The sequence below is a fragment of the Camelus ferus genome, chromosome 19, assembly GCF_009834535.1.
Source record: "Camelus ferus isolate YT-003-E chromosome 19, BCGSAC_Cfer_1.0, whole genome shotgun sequence".
Taxonomy (NCBI): Eukaryota; Metazoa; Chordata; class Mammalia; order Artiodactyla; family Camelidae; genus Camelus; species Camelus ferus.
The window spans coordinates 5,347,671-5,370,296 of record NC_045714.1 but is presented as its reverse complement, the minus strand read 5'-3'; the positions used below and the strand labels follow the sequence as shown (position 1 = coordinate 5,370,296).

At 42.6% G+C, this 22,626-nt stretch overlaps 1 protein-coding gene and 1 long non-coding RNA gene across 4 annotated transcripts in view; one reads left to right on the top strand and one right to left on the bottom strand.

Moving 5' to 3' along the window:
* The window catches only part of SLC9A8 (solute carrier family 9 member A8), a 63,822-nt gene extending 57,744 nt beyond the window's left edge, over positions 1-6,078 (bottom strand). Inside the window, exons 1-2 of one of the 3 annotated variants that reach the window (XM_006174986.3) lie at positions 5,943-6,078; positions 3,879-4,057 (exon numbers count right to left, since the gene is read on the bottom strand). In XM_006174986.3, the coding sequence (XP_006175048.1) occupies positions 3,879-4,057; positions 5,943-5,956 (193 nt within the window). In that variant the 5' untranslated portion in view covers positions 5,957-6,078. Of the gene's footprint in view, positions 1-3,861; positions 4,058-5,559; positions 5,919-5,942 lie in introns of those variants that run through there. The other 2 variants (XM_032461351.1, XM_032461352.1) reach the window with 2 other exon arrangements.
* A 62-nt stretch (positions 6,079-6,140) lies between these two features.
* The window catches only part of LOC116657835, a 45,516-nt gene continuing 29,030 nt past the window's right edge, over positions 6,141-22,626 (top strand). The window contains exons 1-2 of the long non-coding RNA XR_004312972.1: positions 6,141-6,218; positions 8,289-8,373. This is a non-coding gene — a long non-coding RNA (uncharacterized LOC116657835). The remainder of the gene's footprint in view (positions 6,219-8,288; positions 8,374-22,626) is intronic.

Below are 22,626 nucleotides of genomic sequence, written 5' to 3'. Positions count from 1 at the left end.
TAAATACTAAGAGCAAGAAAAAAGTTTCAATGCATAAGCACAACATGTGACCAATGAGCATGATACCGTCTAAAAAGGCAGGCATATGAGCACATGAGTAGACTGAAAATAGATCTAGGGAGCTGAATCAGTTTCTGATCTTTCCCTGCACCAAGTTGGATGAAAAAACTAAAAAGTTTGTTCTCATAAACCAATCAACTATTTGCAGCTTTAAGAGCAAAACAGAGAAGAAGAAAAAAAATCAACTGACCACACACAAAAAAAGAGCAAAAGAGGAAACTATCAACAGAGAAAGCTACATATAAGGATAATTAATGCGAGGGAATGGTCTTTGACTATAAAAAGATCTGCAAAGACAACCCACAGAATGGGAGAAAATATTTGTAAATCATGTGTCTGATGAGGGTCTAGTGTCCAGAATATATGAAGAACTCTTACAACTCAACAACAAAAAGACAACACAATTTTTAAATGGGCAAAAGACTAAACAGACATTTCTTTAAAGAAGACATGCAAATGGCCAATAAGCACATGAAAAGATGCTCATCCTCATTAATTAGAAAAATAGAAAGGAAAACTGTGAGATGCAACTTCACACCCCCTAGGATGGCCATAATTAAAGAACAAAACAAAACAGAAAATAACAACTGTTGGCAAGGACGCACAGAAACTGGAACCCTTGTGCACTGCTAGTGGGAAAGTAAAATGGTGCAGACTCTGGAAGTTTGGCAGTTCCTAAGTTACACATAGATTAACCATTTAACCTAGCAGTTCCACTCCTAAGTGTGTATCCAAGAGAAATAAAAACATACCCTGACATAAAAACCTGTACAAAAATGTTCACAGCAGCACTGTTCACAATAGTCAAAAGGTAGAAACAACCGATGCCCATCAACTGATGAACGGATAAACATAATGTGGAATATTATTCAGCCATAAAAAGGAAGGGAATCCTGACACATGCTACAACATGGATGAATCTTGAAGACATTGTGGTAAGTGAAAGAAGCCAGACATAAAAGGCCACATGTTGTATGGTTCCCTTTGTATGAAATATTCTGAGTAGGCAAATTCTAGAGAAAGCAGAACTGTGTTTGCCAGACTAGGGGGAAGGAGAATGGGGAGTGACTAATTTTAAATGGGAGCTGGATTTCCTTTCAGGGTGATAAAAATGTTCTGGAACTAAATAATGGTGATGGTTGCATAACATTGTGAATGTGCTTAATGCCACTAAATTATACACTTTAAAATGGTAAATTTTATGTTTATTTTACCACATACAAATCCTTTTTCTCAAAAAAAAGGATGAGGTAGATACAGAAAGCACTAACATGAAAAGATCTCCAAGACATTCCGGGAAATGAAAAGGCAAGTTATAGGACTCCACTTACATTAAAACAAACTCCAAACTATATGTGCGTGTTCTTGTGTATGTGCTTATGAATGGACGTACGTATATACACATACAATTTCATATTTTCAAGTACACTTGGAAAAAAACAGAGCAAGAAGGGACAAAACTTCCGTGTGGTATGGAGGGTATGGATACCACAAGTTAATATGTTTCCAATTTTCCATGTCTGAAGATACAATTATGGAAGATATACTGAAACAGAGACATGTCAATTTTAACAACTCCAATACATTTAATGGCCCATAAAAAGTATGTGTCAAATAATGCTGTTAACTCTAGGGTTAAAGTCAATAACTAGGATCACCATTGTTTCTGTGGAGTCGAAGATCAGGAAGGGTTAAGTGTAAGTCAACCGATTTCAAGCTTCTAAAAGTCAAAAGTAACTAGAGTTTTGGCTTTCCTACCACATAAAAATTACAATTCCATTTGACTGGACTAAAAGAGTAAACAAAAGTGGTATATCCATTTCAGGTTAGGAGTTTCTAAAGTCTAAGATAATCTATGAACTACTTCCCTCAATTTACTAAAGTTTATGTATTTAATGAGTTAGAAAATTACCTATTAAACAACCACTGTTTTTCTTTGTCAGATTTATATTATTTGGACATCTAATCAAGAGTAAATACACAATATACATAATAATTTGTTGACAATAATACAACAGCGAAAAATGCCTTCAAATTTACTTAGAAAGCATTCCATTCTGCTAGTGCATGCTGACCTACACATAAAAAGTGGTGATAATCAACTCTTCTACTGTCAAGAGTCTGATTAGGTGAAAATGGAACCCACCCGACATCACTGTGACTCTAGAGTCTAGGATTACGATCTGTTTGAAGAGAAGACAATCCAAGAGAAAAATGCAGCACTACAAAACTCAGCTCAGCCTTTTTTGGCCTCAAAGAGGTATTAACACTGGGCAGGATTTTGCCTGGATTAAAAACTACAATATAAAAAAATCTGTTTTGTGGTCTCTGGCACAGGCTAATAGTAGATGTTCCATACCCTGAAAATTACTTTGAATGTCTTAACTTTATCCTTTTCACCCTCCTGTGAAAAAAGTGATTACAAAACAAAAGTTTTTCTCCAGGCCTGCCTTTTATATTCTCTAACATATCATGCTGACAACAATGTAAGCAGACAACCACTACTCCTTCAGGATTAAGGGTTCAGGTACTAAAGATTTCTTGATCAAGAAAAGAACTGCTTTTCTTCATTGTATTCAACTATCATAACAAAAGGAAAAAAGAAAAAAAAGAAAACACAAAACAGAAATCCTTGATTGTGGAAGTAATCCCCTGGAAATAGAATTCAATTACACCTACAGAATAAAAAGTTACTTGGGCATATTAAATCTAAATAGACATTGTACACTTGTGGTTTGTGTTCTTTTTCAGTATCCAACTCAAAAGTTATAAAAAATCTATGAGAGTCAAGGATGAGTCCTGGGATTTTAAATAAAATTATCTTATTAAAATTATTTAATTAACAGAATAGATATTAAGTGTGAAAGAAGTTACACTTTTCCTTAAAAAACAGTCCTAATAGACATCAGAGAAATACTCTACACCTTTCAATCCAGTTGTATCTTCCACTCTTCTGAAAAGATCTAATTAGAAAAATGACTCAGTAACATCAAAGAGGAGCAGAAATGTAAATATGCCAACTTCACTTTTTAAACAAGAGTCTGGAGGGTTAAATTGAGCTATTTCTTCCTTAGCTGATCCAAAGTGATAGTGCAGTTTCAACTGGATTTTTTTGGTCTAAAACAGTTGTCTGTTGTCCATAGCCTTTGGGATGCAACTAAGTTATTGCCTTTTATCTAAACTTCCCTCTGGCAACCTGAGTATTAGTCTCCCCAAAACCAGGTTTGTCAGTCACTTAACTTCTCTTGGCCTAAATTTCTTCACCTGTGAAAGGAGGAGGTTGAGTAAAATGAGTTTTTAAGTCTGAGAGAGTGAATCCATTTAAAGAAGAAAATTACATAAGTAAATAACAGCACAGGTGGTACAGATATGGCAAAAGTCATGATGCTCGCTGTGCTTCCGTTTGACACCCGCCCCGGCCCCGACTCACCCGCAGCCACCACTACCTGCACGCGCACACTCATGAGCAGAGTTCGAAATACAATAAACTAGATGTTCAAGGTTTTTTCTAGGTCAAAAATTCTATAACTCTTTCTTTCAAAGGACATTTAAAATATTACATAAAGGGCTCTTCAGAATTGCTAAGCTCACTGATTTCATAAAGAGAAAGGATCACCCTCTTAGGATGTCAGAAACTAACTGATCATTGCCCCTCAGCGTTTGAAGTGAAAACCAAATGGGAGGAAGACTTCACAAAGTCAACAGTGGTTGACGTGGGGTTAACCATACAGACAGTGCACACGACACTCAATGGCAGAAGGGGGTGGTTTCCACATGCATTCACCTAGGACATGCATTCACCTAGGACACGCATTCACCTAGGACGAGGAGGCTGAAGAATATGGTCATGCCGCTTGACTGCTCCTCCTGCTGAGCCTGCTCCCCGGTCTGCACTGGGAGGATGGGCTTCGCAGGGGTGGGGAGCACCAGTTTCGTAGTGACAACCAGAGTGGTGTGAAGGGTGACATTGAAACCTTCATGAGTTGTATTGGGGAACCTGTTGGAGGACATAAAAAGCAGCAGAATTACATAAAGGAAAAATGGCCCTGAAATATCAACACAAACCAGAAAGAGAACCCGGCACAGAGCTTCATGTGATTCACACGTCTTGCAACCAACAGGCAAGTCTCAAAGAAAATTATTAGGAAAATTCCTGCCTGCCCCAGCACCAGGGTACCAGTGACCTCAGGTGCTCTGAACACAGCCACATACAGGACAGAAACAAAGGGAAATCAGGGCCAGTGTAGAAACAAAATGCTGCCTGCTCTTTGGTGGCTTAATGGGGGATTTAAACAGAGGCAAACTGGAGTCTCATCACATTCCAAGGTCCAACACTATTTACTTAGCACCTTTATTTCTCCAGTTTACATTCTTTTACTTGGATTGTATCTGCAAGTTACAATGAACGAAGAAGCCAGATGAATTTGGCCAATTGTTGACCCGGTGGGAAAGCCCTACCCTACTTTACAAAATCCTTCCCTGATTTCAAAAGTCCCAAATGTAATCTCTTGTGTAGTAATACTCCCACTCCACCCTATGGCTGTGTTCCTCACAGCTATCTCCTCACATTGTGTTGGGATAGTAAATTGGTGTCATATTGACATAATAATCATTGTAATAGTGATAACAGCTAATGTTTTTTGAGTACCCCTTCATTCTGCAGACTAGGTAACATACAGCCTCTCATTTAATAGGCATAACAACCCTGGGGTGGGCATTACTACTTCCACTTTTTAACTCTTGGACAGATTCCACAACGGCCAATATCTCAGTTAGCCAGTGGCAGAATAAAACTTTGAGACCAAACTTAAAATCACTGGGTCATATCACCTTTTTTGCTTTGTACTGCTGAGGCCCAGTTTAGTGTCTGGGACAGAGGAGATGCTCATTAAGTAAGCTGACTAAATGAAACAATGACCAGGTCAAAAGACATATATGAAAAGTTGTCAAATGAAGGAGTCAAATTTCAACCACGGGGTTGGTTCCTTGTTAATTTTTACATATTTATTCTACAAACATAGATAGGGCATCCATAACATGCAACAGACTGCCTGGCAGGTATAAAGATGGACTAAGAGTGGTCCTTTTCCAGAAGGACCTGGAGGACAGAGACACAGCCCCCTTTCATCTTATCTTGTACAGGTAGCCCCTTGCTCTCTACACTACAGCCATCCCGCCTTTCTCAACCTCAAAAAGGCACTAAGCTCTTTCCTGCTTCTGGCCTTTTTGCACTTGCTGTTTCCTCTCCTGTCCGTCCTTCTGGTCATTAAGGTTTCATATGGCACATCACTTCTTTCTAGAAGCCTCCCCCACCCTAACACCATTGTTTCCTTCTGAGCACTGAAATCATCCTGTTAATGCTTTTCTTTTCCCACTAGAATGGAAGCTCCCTGAGCGGCTCCTGGTCGGTCTCTTACACTACTGTGTGACCAAGACCTGAAATAGAGTAGATGGCCAACAGTCAATAAGTAAACGAAACTCAGTGAAGGAAACAGATACCGAAAACGATCGTTACAATGGAGGAGATGACTGGCTATGTAGAGGGTAAGGGTGGGGGACTTCCTGGAGGAGGCGGCGGAACGCTCCGTAATCAGCAGATGACCGAAAACTGGGAAAGTGAAATCTGGGGTTGCGGTTTCCGCAAAACGGCTTTCGAGACCTACGCTGGGCGGCCGATCCCTAGCCTGAGGGTCCAACCTCGAGGAGGCTGCAGGGCCTAGGCCCGTCCCTCCCGCCCTCCTCGCAGGCGCCAGCATGGTCGGTCCTGGCCAACCGGCACAAGGAGCTCCGCCTTCTGGGGCCGGAGGGCGGTCTGAGGTGCTCGCAGTCACCCGATGGGCCCCAGCCCTGCCGCCTCCGCCGCCCGGGAAAAGCCCACTCACTCCTCTTCCGCCATCTTCTCCCTTTTCCTGCGGAGCCTGCGAGACCACCGAGTTCGGAGCCGCGGGGCTAGCAGGGCCCGCTTTTGCTTCCGGCTTCCGCTGGAGGCGCGGGCCGGCTGAAGAGCAGGAGAGGGGCGGGATCTCGGCTGCGCAAGGGCGGCACTTCTGTCCCTTCGTCTCTATGGCCCGAAGGTGGGAGGAGACGCGTGGGAGGACCCTCGGGAACTTTCAGGATGCGTGTCAGTCCTGCGTCTCTTGACCTTCTGGCTCTACGAGGTTCTGGCTTTTCCTTTCTATGGGGTAGAGATAGTTTTGGGGAAACTCCTGTGAGGTTACAGTGACTCACCCTGAGAGCACTCATTCGGCCCAGTGTCCAGGACCATATTATGCTAAAATTGGGAAGGAAGCTTCCAGATTAGGCTGTGCAGACGGACCCGAGGGGTATACTTCCCCAGTCTCAGTTTTCCTCAGCTGTAAAGAAGACTAGCCACCTGAGTTTTGAAGAATTGTGCAGTATTATATCTGTAAACATTTACTGAGTTCTGACTGTATGCCTATGTTAAAATAGGTGATGATTATCTAGGAGTGGTTTATTCAGTCATTTGTTCATTGTGTCAGCGCATACTAATCAGTTGTCTGTATGTGCTTAGCAGTGGTCTGTGGAGTTGGGGATACAGGAAGGAACAAGGTGAGGTTGGAGGGGTAGGAAGGACCCCATCAGGAGAGCTGGTACCCTATTGTGAGGCCTTTGGATTTGACCCCACCTCTGCTACTGCCCTTCCTGGTTGAAACCATAGTATCTGGACAGCTGTGATGGCTGCCTAAACTCTCTCCGTCTCTGCCATTGTTCTTGAAGCTTTTCCACACAGCGGCCCCAGTGATCCTTTGAAACTCCAGTTACTCCACTACTCAAAACCTACCCTGGCTTCCAATCTCAATCAGAGGGTAAAAGTGCTTAGAGAACCTGTAGGACTCAACCCTGCTCTCTCTACCCTCTGAGATCAATCCCTTCTCCTCCTCCTGCACATTTTCCACTGTGGTCACAGTGGCTTCTTCAGGGTGCATGAAACACACTGGGAACACTTCCACCTCTGTTCTTGCTGAGCCCTTATTCTAGAATATTTGGCTCCTAGGTTGCCCCTTGGCTCCCACCTTTCCCATTTTCCGACTTTTTGTGTACCTTCACCTTGTCCATTATGCCTTCCCTGACCACCCTGTCTAAAATCTGAGCCCTCTCCCACTCTCAGTATTATTTTTCTCCCTAACACTGTGGTTAAGGAAATGACAGGCCAGCCAAGAAACAAGCACCACTCGGAGGGTTGGAGTACTCAGATTTATTACGCCGGCGGTCTCAGAGGGGCTTCTGCTCCGAAGCTCTGAGCACCTCCAAGATGTGTGCATGAGGTTTTATAGGGTTAATTACAAGCTTGGGGTATTTGGCCAATAGGCATGGAACAGCTTTAGCAGCATCATTATCACAAAAGTAGAGGCACGGAGGCAGCAAACCAACATTTCAAGGCCAGATATGTCTCTTTGAAAATCCAGCTGGCTAGCAAAAAAAAAAAAAAAAAAAAAAAAATGAACAGGGAGTCAGCAAACCAACACTAATTAACTTAGATTTACGAGTTAGCCCAGCAAAACTCAAATCAGTAATCCGACACTTGTTACACTAGGCTTGTGAGTTAGCTTGTTAGCCCAGCCTGGCTTTTCCTTCACACTGTAACTCCATAATATATGTTTTACTTACGTATCCATTTATTGTTCTTCACCCTCCATGAGAAGGTAAACTTCTGAATGCAGAGGTTTTTGTTTTGTTCTGTTTTATCTCCAGTGCCTAGAACAGTTCTTGGCACATAGTAGGTACTCAAGAATAAATGATCATTGAATAAAAGAAGTTAGTTAACTCTAAAAGTGTTAGGAAACAGAAGGGTTTTGAAAAGAGGAGTGCTATGGAGAGGGGCGTGGGGAGCAGGGGCAAGGATGGAGGCTCTCAGACCAACTAGGAGGCCTTTGCAGAAATCTAGCCAGAAGCTAATGGCAGTTTGGATTAAGGTGATACCATGGACATGGCAGGAATGTCTGGGTACTGAAGGCAGGTTTTGCTGATAAACTGTGGCAAGTAAAAGAAAGAGAGGAGTCAAGGATGATGTCAAGGTCTTGGCCCTTGAGGAACTGGGTGGAGAAGACATCTGGCTCAAAGTCAGAATTCTCTGCCACACCAAGACCTCTTAAGGCTGTTGTCAGAGCTAACTGAGAGAATGGGCGTAGGATTAGCCCAAGTTTATTGTCCTTCCTATGGGTGTGGTGCTGCGCTATTGTTTCCTTGATTCCTGACATTTCTTTCAGGTAGATTCTATCACCAGCCGTAAACTGAAGCACAGAGAAGCTGCCTGAAGTCACACAGCTGGCAAATACTGAGGCTGGGAGGCAGGTACAGTCTTTGTTTTTAACCAGTATACCCCTTGTTGCTCTTCTCTGCCTCAGAAACGGGACTAACAGCCTACTTTCCTCCCTTAGCGTGGAGCCTAGCAGGAAAGAACTGGCCCATAAAAGACTGAGAACTGGGTTCTCTCTGAGCTACATTTATTAACTGAGAGCTTGAAGTTGTCACTCTTCTTCCAGCCCCAGAAAACCACACCTGGCAGGACTTGGGCCTCCATGGACTGGAGGTCAGCTTCCTTGCATCAGGCCACAGCCAGTCAGGATGAAAGTAGGACCCTGAGTTCATTGAGGGCCGCCCCATTCTATTTGCCATTCCGCCACTGCCCTTGCCACAGATCCTGCTAGCAGGGCCAAATCTGTGCTTTATGGCTGTCATGGACCTGCTGCCAACCAGGAGGCAGTAGAACACCTGCTCTCGGGACTGTGGGCCAATTCCAGGCCCTTCTCACCTATTCCTGGGAACGAATCTAAAATCCCCAGTCATTGCCCTCTAGGAAGGCAAATAAAGCCGTTCAGCATGCAGTTCCTGGGTTCCTGTGCTATGCCAGGCCGAGAAGGGTCTGGCACAGGGCATGCAGGCTCTGGTGCCAGGCAGTCCTGGCTCCCTACACCAACCTGGCCCTGTGGGCTCTGTGACCCAGGGGCACCACAGCACTCTCAGAACCTCAGGACCCCATCAGAATTTTTAACAGAGCTCCTCTTTGGGAGGCTGTTAAAACATTAGAAAGCCTTGGTTCTCTGTTTTCTCTGCCCTCTTACCCCCAATCTTCCCCTTTCTTGCAACTCAGGCAGTTCTCAACTTAAATGTGACCTCCTCAGGGAGGCCCTCCCTGACCACTCAGGGGTCGGCAAACTTTTTCTGTAAAAAGCCAGACAGTAAGTATTTTAGGCTTGTGGGCACTCTGATCAGTGGCAACAACTCAACTCTGCCGTTGCTGTGGGAAAGCAGCCACAGACGATTTAAATAGGCATGGCTGTGTTCCAGTAAGACTGTGGGTATTGAAATTTGAGTTTCTTATGATGTTCACATGTCGTGAAATATTCTTTTTATTTATTTATCATCCACTTAAAATGTGGAAACCATTCTTAGTTCGCGGGCCACAGAAAAACAGGTGTCAGGCTGGATTTGGAGTCTTCCAGGTCTAGTCTTTTTTTTTTTTTTTTTTTTTTTTTTAGTGGAAGTTCTGGGAATTGAACCCAGGATCCAGTGCTTGCTAAGTTTACACATGCTCTACCACTGAGCTATTTTTACTCTCCCCAACTCCTGGTCTAGTCTTAAATATAAGTGTTTCTGAGACATTTATAGCTATCATATTTTTTCCATTCTTCCCTGTCTCCCTCCTTTCCTTCCTTCCTGAGTTTATCATCTATTTCTCCTTCTAGGACATTAGTTCCATGAAAGCAGAGAACTTTCTCTCTCTCTCCTGTCTTCTGTCCTTTATCTCTTCTAACATTTCTTAAACACCTACTCTGTTCCAGGCATTGTTTCAAGTGCATTACGCTCAGTAATTTATTTAATCCTTATAAAAACCCTATTAAGTACTCTAATTAGCTCAATGTCACACATCTGGAAACTTGAGGTCTTGTTCATCATTCTGTTGCCAGAGTTTAGAAAATGCTGAAGCTGCCAACAAAACAGAGGTACCAGTGAAAACTTTTATACAAATTTGGTATTTCACATTTTTAAAAAAAGGGAATCAAAGTGGTTACCACCAGGTGGTTATCAGTCAAGTTTCAATCAGAGAAGCAAAACCAATAGGAGATATTTATTAAGGGATTTATTGCAAAGAATTTTTCTGAAACAAGGCGGATAGATATATTATCTTACAATTCTATGGAATGTCATAGGGCTAAACTCAAGGTGTCAGCAGGGCTGCATTCCTTCTGGAGGCTCTACAGGAGAATGTATTTCCTTGCCTTTCCAGCTGCTAGAGGCTGCCTATGTTCCTGCCTTGTGGTAGCACCCTGTATCTTCAAATGGCATCTCTCCAATCTGTGCTTTGGTCATTAAATCATCTGACCCTGATCTCCTGCCTTCTTCTTTCCTTTGTAAGGAGCCTTGTGATTACATTGAGGCCACCCAGATAATCCAGAAGGATCTCCCCATCTCCAGGTCAACTGATTGGCAACCTTAATACCCACTTGTCATATGACATAATATATTCACAGGGTCCAGGGATTAGCATGTGACCATCTTTGGGAGGCATTGTTCTGCGTACCACACCATGAGAAAAATAAGTTCTGTGTTGGCTTTCCCTGTATTTTTTGTTCTAAGTAGTATTGTTTCATATTGATTTACACGTAGGGGAGAGTTGGGTGTAATTTTTTAAAGCCTGTTGACATTAATGTTTTAATCTTGCCCTGGCCACTTAGGTAATAGGCACTAGAATTACTAGGCAGAAGTGAAAAAGTTGACTGTGTAGAATTCGGTAGAGTCTGGTGCAGCAGATATACCTGAGAGTTTGTGGAAAAAATACAGAATCTAGTCCTATCACAGACCTACTGGATCTTGGACATGGGGCCTGGGAGTCTGAATTTCTTCTTAGCTCTCCTTCACCCTTACCAGACTCTGCTGGTGCCTGCTCTTAACATCTTGGAAGCTCCCACTGCTGCCTTAGGGCTTCCTCCCAGCCCAACATAAGCCAGCTGTGCTAGCGAGTTAATGCTCCCAGAACAGCTCTCAACCAATGACTGGCTAGAGAGGGATAAATACCCCCATTCTTTTGCCCCTTTGGTGGGACAAGTCTGAGGTCACATTCTAAATAGTTTCCCAGAACCCCTGGGGGGGGGGGTTAAGCTCCAGCTGCTCACAATGGTGACCCACTTGAGCACACACACACACACACACACACACACACATGCACACAAAGTCAGCCCTTCATATCCTTGTGTGCTACATCCTTGGATTTAACCAGAAAGTCCCAAAAAGCAAAACTTGAGTTTTTTGTGCACTGGCAAGTATTTATGCAGCATTTACATTGTATTAGGTATTAAAGTAATCTAGAGATGATTTGAAGTATACCAGAGAAGGTGCTTGGATATATACAAATACTACACCATTTTATATAAGGGGCTTGAGCACCTATGGATTTTAGTATCCATGGGGAATCTTGGAACGAGTTCCCCCGAGGATACCAAGGGGGGACTCTGTGTGTGTGTGTGTGTGTGTGTGTGTGTGTGTGTGTGTGTGTGTGTGTGTGTGTATTTATGTATTTATTCTTGGATGATATAAACATTCAGGACTATAACTTTGCTTTTAAAACCTGCTGTGAGGATGTGTCATGAATTTTGGCCCTTAATGCTGTCATTCTAGTTTCTTCTTTGGGACAAGACTTACTTCAGGAGTATTTTAGAATTTCCTACTTATTGAGTGTTAATGTAACTTTTGTTAATCGTTTCTAATTTTATTATATTTTTACCACGTAATATATACCAAAAATTTTCTACTTTTATGTTTTTACAGAGATTTACTTCATTGTCTAATTCATGAATAATTTTTGAGAAGTACAGGCAGAGGTGGAAAAGTTAATTTTTTTGTTTTGAGAGTAAGAATATTGATGTTTACATAGTAACCCTTATAACTTATGTTATTTAAATTCCACATACACTTTTACTTGTTTTTTGATTGTAGAAGTCTTTGAATGCATAGAAATGAAAGAATATCTTTAATAAATATTAACATTCTGTATAGTAGGCAATGCCAAAAATAACTTTCTTCCTAATTATATTTTAATAAAAAATACATACCTTAAAATACAGTTTATAAATGAAACTCTCAACAGGTTAACAATTACATTGATTTCAGAGTCCTGAAATTAAGACTGTTTATGCTCTCCACAGATTTTGAGATATAACATATATATATTTAATTGAGATATAATTGACAGACAACATACCTGTATCTATTTCTCTGTGTGGCTTCAAACAATAGAAGTATATTCTCTCCCAGTTCTGGAGGCCAGAAGTCTGAGATCGAAGTGTCAGCAGGGCCACGCTCCTTCCAGAAGCACTAGGGGAGAATCCATCCCTTGTCTCTTCCAGCCCTTGGTGTCTGTTGGCTTGTGGCTGCATCTCTTTCTGCTCCGTCTTCACACAGGCTTCTACTCCATGTTTCTGATCTCCCTCTGCCTCACTCTTATAAGGACACTTGTGATAGCACTTAGGACCCACGTGAGTAATCCAGAGTTATCTCCTCATCTCAAGAGCCTTAACTTAATCACAACTGCAAAGACCCTTTTTAACAAATAAAGTAACATTCACAGGTTCCAAGAATTTAATGTGGATATCTTTTGGGGGCTGTTTTGGGGCCTTCATGCTGAGACACCCTATTCCTGTCCTTTGCCACGTCTGCAGGGCTGGCCCCATCTCTCACATCTAGGGGCCAGGAAAGTCATGTGTTGTGGTCTTTCCCAGGCCATTCCATTCCTGATAGGAGACTGGAAGAGTCTTCTTCAGAAAATCTGACTAGACTCAGAGGAGTCACCTAAAGGTGTTTTAACATCAGGGGGTCCCCAACAAGTGGCTGAGCTCAGTGTTGACAGCCCACTTCCCAACGTACACCTTGATCACCTTCTTTATTCCCTAGTCTTAAATATGAGCAGAAAATCAAGAAATAGCAGACATCTGAGGATATTCTTTTAAATGAAAAATTGAGACCAAAACAAATAGATAAAAGTAATTAGAAAAAAACAGATAATATGGGAGGAAGAAAAAAACTTAGAAAAAAACCCAAAAGAACTTTTCAGAGAGCTACCCAGAAGCAAGAAGAAGATGCTATTAAAAATAGGAGTATTTTGAAAACAAAGATGGCCTCTTAGAAATTAAAAGCAGAGATTTTTAGAAGTTAATAAAAGGAATGGAAGATAATGTGAGGGTTTGTCTCAGAAAGTAGGACAAAAAGACAAAGATGAAAAATAGGAGAGAAAAAAATCAGTTGTTTAGGGGACCAGGCTGAAAAATCCCACATTTGAAAAACAGGCATTTTATTGAGAAAGAAGAGGAACAGAGGGGGAAAAATCATCGATAAAATAATTCAGAAAAATTCTCCAGAACTGAAGGACATGTCTCCAGATTGAAAGAGTTTACTGAGTGCCCAGCACACTGGATAAAAATAGGTCCATAGCAAGGAACGTCATTGTGAAATTTCAAAATACCAAGAACAAACTTGAAAAGAAAGAAGGGGAAATAGGTCACATTTAAAGCAGCAAGAGCAGAATAACTTTGGACTTCTCCACCAAAATGTGGAAGCAAGAAGGCAGAAGATTAATGCCTTTGAAATTCTGAGGGAAAATGATTTCCAACCTAAAATTCTATACCCAGCCAAATAATCATCAAGGGAGCCGACAGAATAAAACGTTTTTCAGATATGAAAAGTTGAAAAAGTTCTTTTTCCCACATACCCTTTCTCAGGGAGTTACTGGAGGCTGTGCTACACCCCAAAGTTGTGGGGAGGGTGGCTAGACAAGGAAGAAGACAGAGGACCCAGGAAACAGAAACCCAGCACAGGGGAGAAACAGACAGAACCCCCAGATGATGGTGAAGGGAGATCCCAGGATGACAGCTGTGCACCAGAATGGGTAACCAGTCCAGATTCCAATAAGTCTGCAGGTTTCAGAGAGATTTAAGAACCTCTGATGCATTGGAAGGTGTTGAGAGGATACTTGGAACACTGGCGAAGAGTTTGGAATTGAACTGATAACAAACATTGAGAAAAATATGTCAGCTTGGGGTGGAAGCAGGGAACAAGATAATTATTAACTGGAAAAAAAAAGAGATGCTGTTCAGGAAAGCAAAGGATGTCATAGTTTACCACGGAGCTCAGCAGTGAATGGCATTGGTGTAGTCACAATTATGTAAATAGGAAATATTGATCTCACCAAATTACCATGTACCTACCATGAGAGGACAGGGGAGTGGGAAGGATATGTGCATGAGCTGGGGCCAAGTGTAGGGAAGGAAAGGGAGCAGAAGTCTCGTGTCCTAGATTAGGAAAGCAGATTATTCTGAAAAATGAAGAATTTAGAAGTGGCAATGGAAACATGTTATTTAGAGACATGGAATTTATAAACAAATCAGCTAAAAGTAGTCAGTCGTTGTGCCTTTGAGGAGGGGGAAATGGGAGGAGGAAGTGAAGTGGGGACTTCTGTTTTTAGAAAATCAGACTCTCCAGTACATGTGCATGTACACCCTTGGTACATATTAAATCTAAAACCAAAAAATAAGACAGGACAGGCATAACACATAGTAAAATGCTGTTTGAGTAATGATTGTGGTCTCTGTATTGTGGATCATGGGTAATTTTTTCCCTTTTTCTTATTTGTTACTATTTGAATAATTTTTGTCTGTGAATGCTAATGGCAAGAAATGAGGAAAAATATGAGATCTTTTTCAAAGGGAGAAAGAAAAAAGGTCCGCCCAGGGGCAGTCTGGAAACTATAGTGTTTCCATCTGTCACCAGGTCTCAAAGTGGAGACAGTGAAAAGGATACAAAGCTGAAGGCGGGTGGGGGGAAGGAAGAACTAACAGAGCTTGGTGTATCATAGAATAGAAAGGTGGGGCAGTGTCACAGACAGAAATATCAAATAACCATGGCCTTGACTTCCTGTTTTTAAATAAATATGACAAGCTGGCATATTTCTAGTTTATGGAAGATGACTGGCAGTTACTGAATGTTCCTAGCCACGGTGCAGTGTGAAAGGGCTTTACTTAACATTTGTGCTGCTTCTCTTACTCACCTGCTATTTACTTCACATGGCAGTCCAAGCGGTCCTTTTTAAGGATTCATCAGATCATGTTACTCTTTTGCTCAAAACCATTCCATGGCTTCTCATTTTGCTGTGAGCAAAACCCAGAGTCCTGTTAGTTATCCACGATGCCCAGTTTGGTCTGCTGCCTGCCCCTGCAGGGGTCTCTGACCTTTTCTTGTACCTTTCCCACTGCATCCCAGCTCAGTGGGCTCCAGCTCATTGAATGTGTTGAACTCATCCTCACGTCAGGACCTTTGCACATGCTGATCGTTCATCTACCATCTTCTAGATATTTATACAGCACCTCCTAGCCATAATTCATGTCCCATCACAAATGTCACTTCCTCAGAGGGACCTTCGGGAACCACTCTGCCTACTTGTCCCAACCAGTTACTATCTCTTCCAACATTTAACTTTCTTGTATTCAATGCATATATGACCATGTGAAATTATCCTGTTTCTTTCTCTTTTTAAAATGTTTTAAAATTATTATTGAGATGTAATTCACATAACATAAATTTCACCATTCAAAGCATACAATTCAATGGATTTTAACATATTTATTATGTTGATCAATCATCATCATGCATTCCCAAATGTTTCCATCACCCCAGCAAGAAACCTTGTACCCCTGCCCCCATCCCCTGGCAGTAGAAACTAATCTACTTTCTTTCTCCATGGATTAACCATTCTTAACATTTCATATAAATGGAAGCATATGTGTGGCATTTTGTGTCTGGCTTCTTTCACTTAGCATAATATTCTTTCTTTTAAAAATTTACTTTGATATTATCTGTCATCCCCTTTAGACACTCAGAAGCTCTAATACCTAGAATAGTGCCAGCATAAGTCATTAAATATGGATTAAGCACCTAGTATGTGCTATGCACACAGTACCACAAAAAACCTTCTCCACTAACTCTCCACTAACAAACTCTAACCTTTATTTTCTCCTAAGTGTTCTTCAAGTCACCCCTCGTATTCCCCCAAGGAGGGTGGTGGGCTAAGTGTTAGTGGGCTGATATGGGGAAGTCTCCCCTTTCTTGGCCCAGCAGACATGATCCAACTCTCTCTAGAAAGGGACACCCTACACCAGCACAGGGGCCCCAACCAACATTGCAACAAAAGTAAAGTCCCAGTTCATCACCTGTTTCTAAGGGGTTTCTGTGTCCCTTTGATTCTTATTCAAGACAAATCTGTGGGACAGGTAAGATATTCACTTTAAATTAGAAGTGGAAGGGACCATGGGACAAGGAATACAGGAGGTGTCTAGTTGCAGAGAGAATAGCCTCCACTACCAACAAGGAAATCAGGACCTCAGTCCTTCAGCCACAAGGAACTGAATTCTGCCAATGACCTAAATGAGCCTGGAAGTAGACTCTTCCCAAAGCCTCCAGATGAGGACACAGACAGGCTGCATCTTGACTTCAGCCTGTAAGACCCTGAGCATGGAACACAGGAGAGCCTGCATGAACTTAGGACCTAATAACTCTTAGCTGGTTGTGGTTTAAAAGAGAAAAAGGAAGATACTCACTTGCTGCCTGTGGTCCCTGCTGAAGTCAGGCTTGCTTTGAGGACCGCAGGGCTGGATGGCTTACTTTGGCCAGGGGTTGACTGAAGAGCCCGTTAGAATAGAAGTTAAGAAACCAGACACTGGAGCCAAATTTCCAGGGTCCAAACCCCAGCACTTCCACTTACTACCTATGTCATCTTGGGCAAGTTACCCTCCTGGTGCCTCAGTTTCCCCAGTATACATTTCAGAATTTTATTTTTAGATTAAATGAGCTAATATTCATGAAGTCTTAGAACCATGCTGGGTACATAAGTACTTTATGGATGTTTCTCAAATAAAAGTACCCCCCCTCCAGATAATATATGTGTGCTAATGGGGTGACTGCTCCCAAGTGGTACTGAGCCCCTTTATTGCCTCTCCTGGGTTAGAAATTCTTGTGGTGGTGACATCTAAGCACAGTTTTCTTAGCTCATTTAAAGACCAAAAGGAATATTCCTCTTTGTTTCCTAGTAGGGGAAAAGTAATTAATTCTAATTATCCATTAATAGAAGAGTAAATGCAGGCATTGAAAATGATGGCTCATATCTGTGGATATTGACTTAGGAAGGGGCCTGTGCTCTGCCTTGGCAATGTAGTATAGTGGTTAAGGTTATGGGCCTTGAAGCCAGACTGCCTGTGTCTGAATCCCACCTTGGCTGCCTATAGCAGTGTGACATTGGCTAAATCACTTAACCTGTCTGAGTCTGTTTCCCCATCTGTAAGCTAGAGTTAATAATAGTGCTTATCACACAGAACTGTTGTTAGGATAAAATGAATTAACAGACAGGAGCAACTAGCATAAGCATTGTAAGTACTCAATAAACCTTAGCTATTACTGTTGAATAAAAAAATAGCACAAGTAGACTTAGAGTTTAAACAGATTTCTATGCATTGAAAAAAACTGAGATAATATATAAAGTGCTCTAAAATTATAACTGTTTTCACTTTCTTCTTTATTGCTTTCTAACATTGTCTGGAAAAAATTTAATAATAATAAGCCAATACTACTTTTGGAACCAGAAAAAAAATTTAATTCCATTTGGCTGGAATGGGGGAGGAGGGCACCCTCCACTGTGGAGGCAATCGAGTTATTTGCCTGTCCTCACCTTTGTGTGTTTGAGGACTGTTTTTGCCTGGGAAACTCTTGCTAGAACACGAAGTCACTCTTGTTTGCTTAAGTTCTCTCTCTGTGAATCAGCCTGTTAAAGGCTGGGTGGGTTCTCCTCCCCTCTGCTTGGCCCTGTGTCGCAGGGGAGAAGGTCCTGACTCATGCATCTGCTGGTTTGTTTGGCCATTTATTTCACCCACAGTCGTTCAACAGGGTTGGGGAAACAAACATGGTCTATCCAATAGGCGGAATTCCATACATTCGTCTCAGAGATCAAGGCAGATTCATATTTACTACCTTGGAAAGATGTTTGTGACCACAGCACTCAGTGAAAACAAACATACCAACTACAGAATGTTATTTTTTCAGTAGATACAGAATACTTGTTCAAGGCACTGGGGACACAGCAGTGGTGAGCAGAGGAAAACCACTACCCTTGTAGAGCTGCAACTCTAGAAGAAGAGAAAGAGCACAAGGAAACAAAATAGGTTAATTTAGGTAATATGAAAATTGCTATGATGCAGGAGGGTAGAATGGAGTCAGTGCTACAGAGATGGGGTGGTCATGGAAGGCCTCTCTAAGGAAGTGGGGCTTGAACTGAAAATACACAGTGTGATTTCACTTTTGTAAAAAATATTTCTCCATGTGTGTATTTGTCTGTGTATTATAAGCTTAGAGAAAAAGTCTGGAGAGATACTTAACAGACTGTTTTGCACTTTTTAATTCCAGATGTTTCTGGAATCCTATTCTATGCATTGGCCTGGGCAAAATTCTCGGGACACTAAGCTGATTCAGGCAGGCATGGTCCTGCCCTCAGAGGACTACCTGCTTTTCTGATTCCCCACATTAGCCAGACTGGGCTAGACTTTGAAATTATTGCAAGTAACAGAACCTCAAACAAGTTTAAAGGAGAATTTGTTTGCTGACATAGGGAAAGTCCAGTGTTATAACTGGTTCAGGTATGGCTATATCCAGGAGCTCATCAGTATCAATAGGCCTCTGCCTCGCTTCACCTTTCATCTCTGCTTTCCCTTCTGTTGGCTTCACTCTCAGGCAGGCTTTTCCCATTAGGTGACCAAGATGTCTCTAGCAGCTCCCAACTTCTGTCCTCACAGCTCAGCAATCCTAGAGAGAAAGGAGTACCCTTTGCCCTGGCAACATCTGCAGAAATCTGGAGCTGCCTGTCATTGGTCCAGTTTAGATCACATGCTCTCCCTGAGCCGATCACATTGGTTTGAGGGATGCAGGAATTCAGGTGAGGAGGATAATGTATCCACTCTTGGAGCCAGAAGGGAGAGTCTCCCTCACCTGGACCACATCTACTGAGGAGGGGAAAAGACCACCCAAATTGCTATCAGAGAAGCCAAAAGAATGCATTATCAGCACAGATTGAGCATTAACTATTTGCCACACAGTAATGACACGGGATGGGAACACGTAACATTTCCATTTTACAGAGTAGATTTGAAGCTCAGCAGCTTTTATAAGGCCACACAGCTAAGAAGTGGAGGAACTGGTGTTTAGTCAAAGTCTGTCTGATGCCAAAGGCCCCAAATGATGATGATGATAATTATAGTAATAAAACTGCTACTTGTTGAGCACTGACTGTGTGCTAAGTTTTGCAAGCACAATCTCATTTCATCCCCCCAAGCCCCGCAACTCTTCGAGGCAGGTGTAGTGGACAGTGTAGTTGACTCCTTAACATCTATTGCAGCCCAGCCCGATTAGTGTGAGCCAGTCATGGGAATTGCATCCCCTTGCCAGAGATTGGTTTGGAAATGGGCATGTGACCCATGTCTGGCCAATGAGAAGTGAGGAGACGTTTGCCAGAGGCTTCTTGTAAAGTTCTTCCTCACTCTTTCAGGAGAGGGTCTATAAGTGACCTTGTTTTCCTACTGGACATGAAAGAGAATGCCTGTAGCCCTGATAGCTCTTGTGTCACATGGAGAACCAGCCTTAGGAGGAAAGCAACACTGTGGACAGCCGAACAGAGACGGAAAAAACCTGGGTCCTTGATAATATCACTAGGTTGCTAGAACTACCTCTGTCCTACAGTTGGCTTGACCTGGAAGCCCTAGGGGAGGCAGGATAGTCTATTCTGGTTAAGCCAGTTTGACTTTTTTTATTAGCTCTTCTCTTGCAAAAGGCCTTCTAATGAACTTAGTATGGATTTTTAAATCTTTATTTCACAGAGAGGGAAACTGAAGCTCAGAGAGATCAAGATCACACAGCAAGCCAGGCTTTAATCCAGGGTTCGTCTGATTCCAGGCTCATCGTGCAGTTCTGTCTCCACACAGTGGTAGCCTTCCTTCTGCTAGATAATTTTTAAGCACCATGACGCCAACTCTTCGTAACTACCCTTGAAATAGTGCCTTTATTATCCCATTTTGCAGAAACATCCATAAGGGAGGGGAGGTGGTTTAGCAGAGGGGCTTTTGGATCTGAGGCTTTCCTTTCAGGTTTGATTCACAGCCAAGCAGACAATGGTCAGGTGGAAGGGGGTGGGGGTGGGCTTGGGGAGTAAGGAAATCCTGAAGGTTGCAAAATGCTGGGATCCTATTTCGACCCTGCTGAAGTGTTGAGCCAGGAGGATTGAGAAATATCGCCTTAGAAACTCATTTGTCTTTTCTCAGGATTGGCTCTTACCTAATTTTACATTTGAGTTAAAAAAGTTCATGTAGGGAATACATCACCATTTTAGGAAAAAATTGGAAATATAGGCACATAATAGAATAACATAATTTAAAAATCTTGCCAGTACTCCAGCTGTATAATTGTTGGCAATTATGCTCAATTCCTTCATGCCTCCATTTCCTCTACACGGAGTAGTCAGGAAAGCCTTTCTGAGGAGGTAGCATTTGAGCTGAGGCAAGAAGGATGAGATGGAGCCACCATGGGAAGAGTGTTCCAGGCAGAGGAAATAGCATGCACAAAGGCCCTGAGGTGGGAGTGAAGTTGAATGACTGAAGGGATAGGAGAATGGCCGGTTGGGTTCATGAGAACAAGGGAGCGGGGAGTCAAAGGAGGTTAAGTCAGGAGGGTAGGCTAGAATCAGATCACAGACAGGGAAATGGGTTTGGGGACAGGGAGCTTCTCCCATGCCCAGCACACAGCTGATTGGCCAGTAATCCAAGCAGAAGTTTTATTTTATTTTATTAAAAAGATTTTTTGTGTATATGTATTTATTGAAGTATAGTCCATTTACAATGTTGTGTCAATTTCTGGTGTACAGCAAGCAGAAGTTTTACTAATTAGCATCAGGCTTCCAGGAGGAAGCACAGGTAAGAGATGTTGCCAGTTAGTCCAGTGCATTTTTACCAGGCGTCCACTCTGTGCCAGGTTCTCCCTGGAGTTCTGCCTTCGAGGAGGATATGCTTTGAAGATCAGAAATTCAGGGGCAGCCAAATCTATAAAGAGGCATTTTTTCAAAAAGGACACCTAACTAGCCAACAAATGGATGGAAAGATCCTCAAGGTCCCGCCAAAGCAGACAATGCAGGTTAAGACACTTAAAGACATTTCACAGTTGTGGACTGGCAACAATTTGAAAATCAAAAAACATCCGATTATGGAAGAGTGGTTAACAGCTCAGGCTCTGAAAGCAGCCTCTCTGGTTCATGCCATGCTCTGCCATTTCTAGCTGTGTAATTTGACCTACTTACTTCACCTCTCCATGCCTGCATTTCTCTGTCTGTCAAATGGGGACGACAGTTCTCTTTAAGTCAAAGTTTCTTGGGAGGATTACATGAGCTATTTCATGTTAAATGCTGAGCAAGGTGCTTGGCACATAGTGCCCCATGTGATGGTGGTTTTATTATTGGTGATAAAGTGGGAAACAGGAACTCCCATACACTACTGTTTGGCATTGGACATGCACACACCCTGTGACCAGCAACCCCACTTCCAGGTGTCCACCCTAAAGAAGCTCTCACACTTGTAGGGATGGGTGTGGTAGCATCACCCATAATAGGCTATAAGTGGAATTGACAGGGTAGGTGTCAGTGGGTGGGTGGGTAAGTAAACTGTGACATATCCCCATAAAGGAATGCCAGTGAGCAGTAAAAATGAATAAACTAGATCTGAATAGGTCTTAAAAATATAACGTCAAATGAAAAAAGAAACTTGCGGAAGTAAACTCTTAGTATGATAGCATTTATGTAAACATTAACAAAAATGTTGGTTGAATGAATGAATGAATGAGTGATGATCTCTTAGGAACCTCCTTGTTCCCACTGCTTTTATCCCCAAGTAGTAATGTCACAGGCCCTAAATGGTTACCTTTCTTTCAAAGGTCAGGGACAGGAAGATGACGTGGAATGTCTTATCACTGGCAGGCCATGTAGATGAAAGGGAGTCCTAGGGAGGAACTGGGGCCGTCTCCTAGGGCTGGCAGGGGAGCTGGCCGGAGCCTCAGAATGACTGGACTCGAGGAAAGGACGATGTGTGGGAGAGAGGGAGCAGGCAGGGTGGATCAATGAGCTGTCCCAGCGCCATCCAGGGGGCGGTTCTCCTGTTGGGGCCCACCAGAGGTCAGTGCATGCACTGCTTTTCAGCCAAAAAGCATGTTAGAAAGAGTATGAGGCAAATATTTTCTAAGAAGGCTCCCATAAGTCATTGGTTAAGGGCTGCTCCTAGTGGGTGGGTAAACCCCCCAGCGTTCTCCATCTGTGCTAACGCACGTTGGGGAGAAAGCCCTCGGACGGAGAGCACAGGGGCTGGGAATTGGAAGCCATAAGGTCGCTGAGTATTGAAACGGTGATTGCCAAGGGAATGTGGGCAGAGGATCAGCATCATCTGCTACAGTGACTTCAGCCAAAACAACATAAAACAAAAACAC